General features: G+C 38.5%; 1 protein-coding gene across 1 annotated transcript in view; it reads right to left on the reverse strand.

Annotated features, from left to right (window-relative positions):
- The window catches only part of IKBKE (inhibitor of nuclear factor kappa B kinase subunit epsilon), an 18,632-nt gene that overhangs the window by 6,692 nt on the left and 9,565 nt on the right, over nucleotides 1-2,375 (reverse strand). The window contains exons 12-14 of the mRNA XM_015650419.3: nucleotides 1,885-1,954; nucleotides 1,696-1,808; nucleotides 842-925 (exon numbers count right to left, since the gene is read on the reverse strand). Coding sequence (XP_015505905.1) covers nucleotides 842-925; nucleotides 1,696-1,808; nucleotides 1,885-1,954 — 267 coding nt within the window. The remainder of the gene's footprint in view (nucleotides 1-841; nucleotides 926-1,695; nucleotides 1,809-1,884; nucleotides 1,955-2,375) is intronic.

Genomic DNA, 2,375 nt, shown 5'->3' on the forward strand with positions numbered 1-2,375 from the left:
ATATATATAATGTATTTATGTATATTTATATATTTTATTTTATTACTTTTAATATATATATTATGTATTTATGTATATTTATATATTTTATTTTATTATTTTAATATATAGATTATGTATTTATGTATATTTACATATTTATATATATTTATATATATTTTATGTATTTATGAATATTTATATATTTATATATATTTTATATATTTATATATATTTATATTATATAAATTGTATATTATATATATAAATTATAAATTATTTATTATATAAATTATATAAATTATATACATATTTAAATTATGTAAATATAAATATAATATAAATATAATATAAATGTAAATATAAATGTAAATATAAATGTAAATATAATGTAAATATAATGTAAATATAATATAATTATAATATAATATAATACAAAACAAGTATAATACAATATAATATAATACAAGTATAATATATATTTATATCTATTTATAGATATAAATATATTTAAATATATACACACATATAGATATATAAATATATGTAATATATTTATAATAATATTTATATATTTATATAAATATATGTATTTATAGATATATTTATATCTTCGTAATTTATATAAATCCATATAAATATATATGTGAAATAAACTTCACAGCCCAGTAAATGGGCGATTTCACAACACCCTAAGGCTGCTGAAGGGGATTTTCCTGGCCCCTGGGGCAGCTCTCAGGACACAGAACTGATGCTCCACAAGGTCCCTGTGTGATTTGGGGATTCCATGAAATAATTGCCAATCCCAGCAAATCAACCCCATCCTTTTTGGGACTGGGCCATTCCTGCCTCGTGGTCCCATCACTCACTCAGACACGTCCTGGCCTTCTTGAACTGCTTGTAGATCCCCTGCATCTTCTCCAGGCACCACTCCATCTGCTGGATGCTGCCAGGGAGAGAGGAAAAGATGTGAGAGCCATGGAAAATTCGGGGACTTAGAGAGAAAGTTAGGCTTGGCAATCCCTGGAAAGCTAGGCTTGGCAATCCCTGGAAAGTTAGGCTTGGAAATCCCTGGAAAGTTAGGCTTGGCACTCCTTTAAAGTTTTTTAACTTAAAGGTAAAATGGGGAATGTTCGGCCTTGTGCTTGCTAAGATGATGTGAAACTGCACCTGTGTAGCCAGTATGTGATAAATGATTTAATTGTTAGATGGGATTTGATATAATTATTGTTTAAAGAATCATGAGAAACTATGTTAGGGGTTTGGGGGGATCACGAGAAATCTGTGCTTGGGTAAAATTAATGTATACAATAGAACAATGCAAGTTTAGTAATTAATAATAAGTTGTATAAGGATAGAGTATAAAAATATGTTCAGCTCAAAACCAAGTGGGGTCAGATTTGGGTCTGTGCACCCCTGACACCCAGAGCTCTTTAATAAAGCATATAATAATAATAATATATAATATATTCATATAATATATTCATATAATAATTCTGTGATTTTGTGTTCCTGAAGGCTAACGAGGGGAGCGGGAAGGAGAAGTGAGGCCCCTGGGCAGGGAGGGCTGAGATCATTTTGGGGTGAAATGATCCACTTTGGGGTGTGCTGTGACCCTGCTGTCCCCCAGCACCCGCTGAGGGTGGGGTGGCAGCGGGGCTGTGCCTGGCAGGGGAGCTGCTCCAGCCGGGTGGGGACAGGGATTCCACCACCAACCTCTTGTCCTCGTGCACTTGCTGCCTGTCCTTCAGCAGCTCGGCCAAAATCCCATCCAGGGCCCCCTGGAAGTCAAAGACGCTGTGGGAGCACTGGGAGAGCTCCTGGTCCACCTGCAGAGGAGGGGGAGAGGTTGGGACCGGCTGCTGCAAGGGCTGAGGGGTTCCTGGGGCTGGGGATGCTCCTCACCCTCTGCAGCCTTGTCTCCAGCACATCCACCCCAGCTGGGTCCCTGCTGCCCCCAGGAACGGCCTGGAACCTGAGCAGAGACAAAAAATGAATATTCCTGAAGGAGGGAACAATCCAGAGGCAGCTCCCACTGGGGAATCCATCTGGTGCTGGGCTCCTGGGGGCTGCAAAGTGATTTTCTTGGGCAGCCACGCGGATTTCAGAGCGCCAGATCTGAGCCAAGAGACACAAAGTGCCCGCATCCTACACCATGTGCAGCCCGCTCCCTGAGCAAAAACAACTCCACAAATGGCTTTGTCTGTACTCAAAGCAGAATTGATCCAAACTGTCTTTCCTAACAAACCTCTGAGATGCACTGCTGGGACTTTGTCTACTTTATTCAGGGGCTCGGACTGGGCTGGGCCTGCTCGGTTGGTGAAACCTCGGGTGTTAATTATTGTCCTGGGTTGATTATGATGTTAAATTGTATCCCCATCCGTCCACCTAACCCA

The sequence above is a fragment of the Parus major genome, chromosome 26 (assembly GCF_001522545.3).
Source record: "Parus major isolate Abel chromosome 26, Parus_major1.1, whole genome shotgun sequence".
Taxonomy (NCBI): domain Eukaryota; kingdom Metazoa; phylum Chordata; class Aves; order Passeriformes; family Paridae; genus Parus; species Parus major.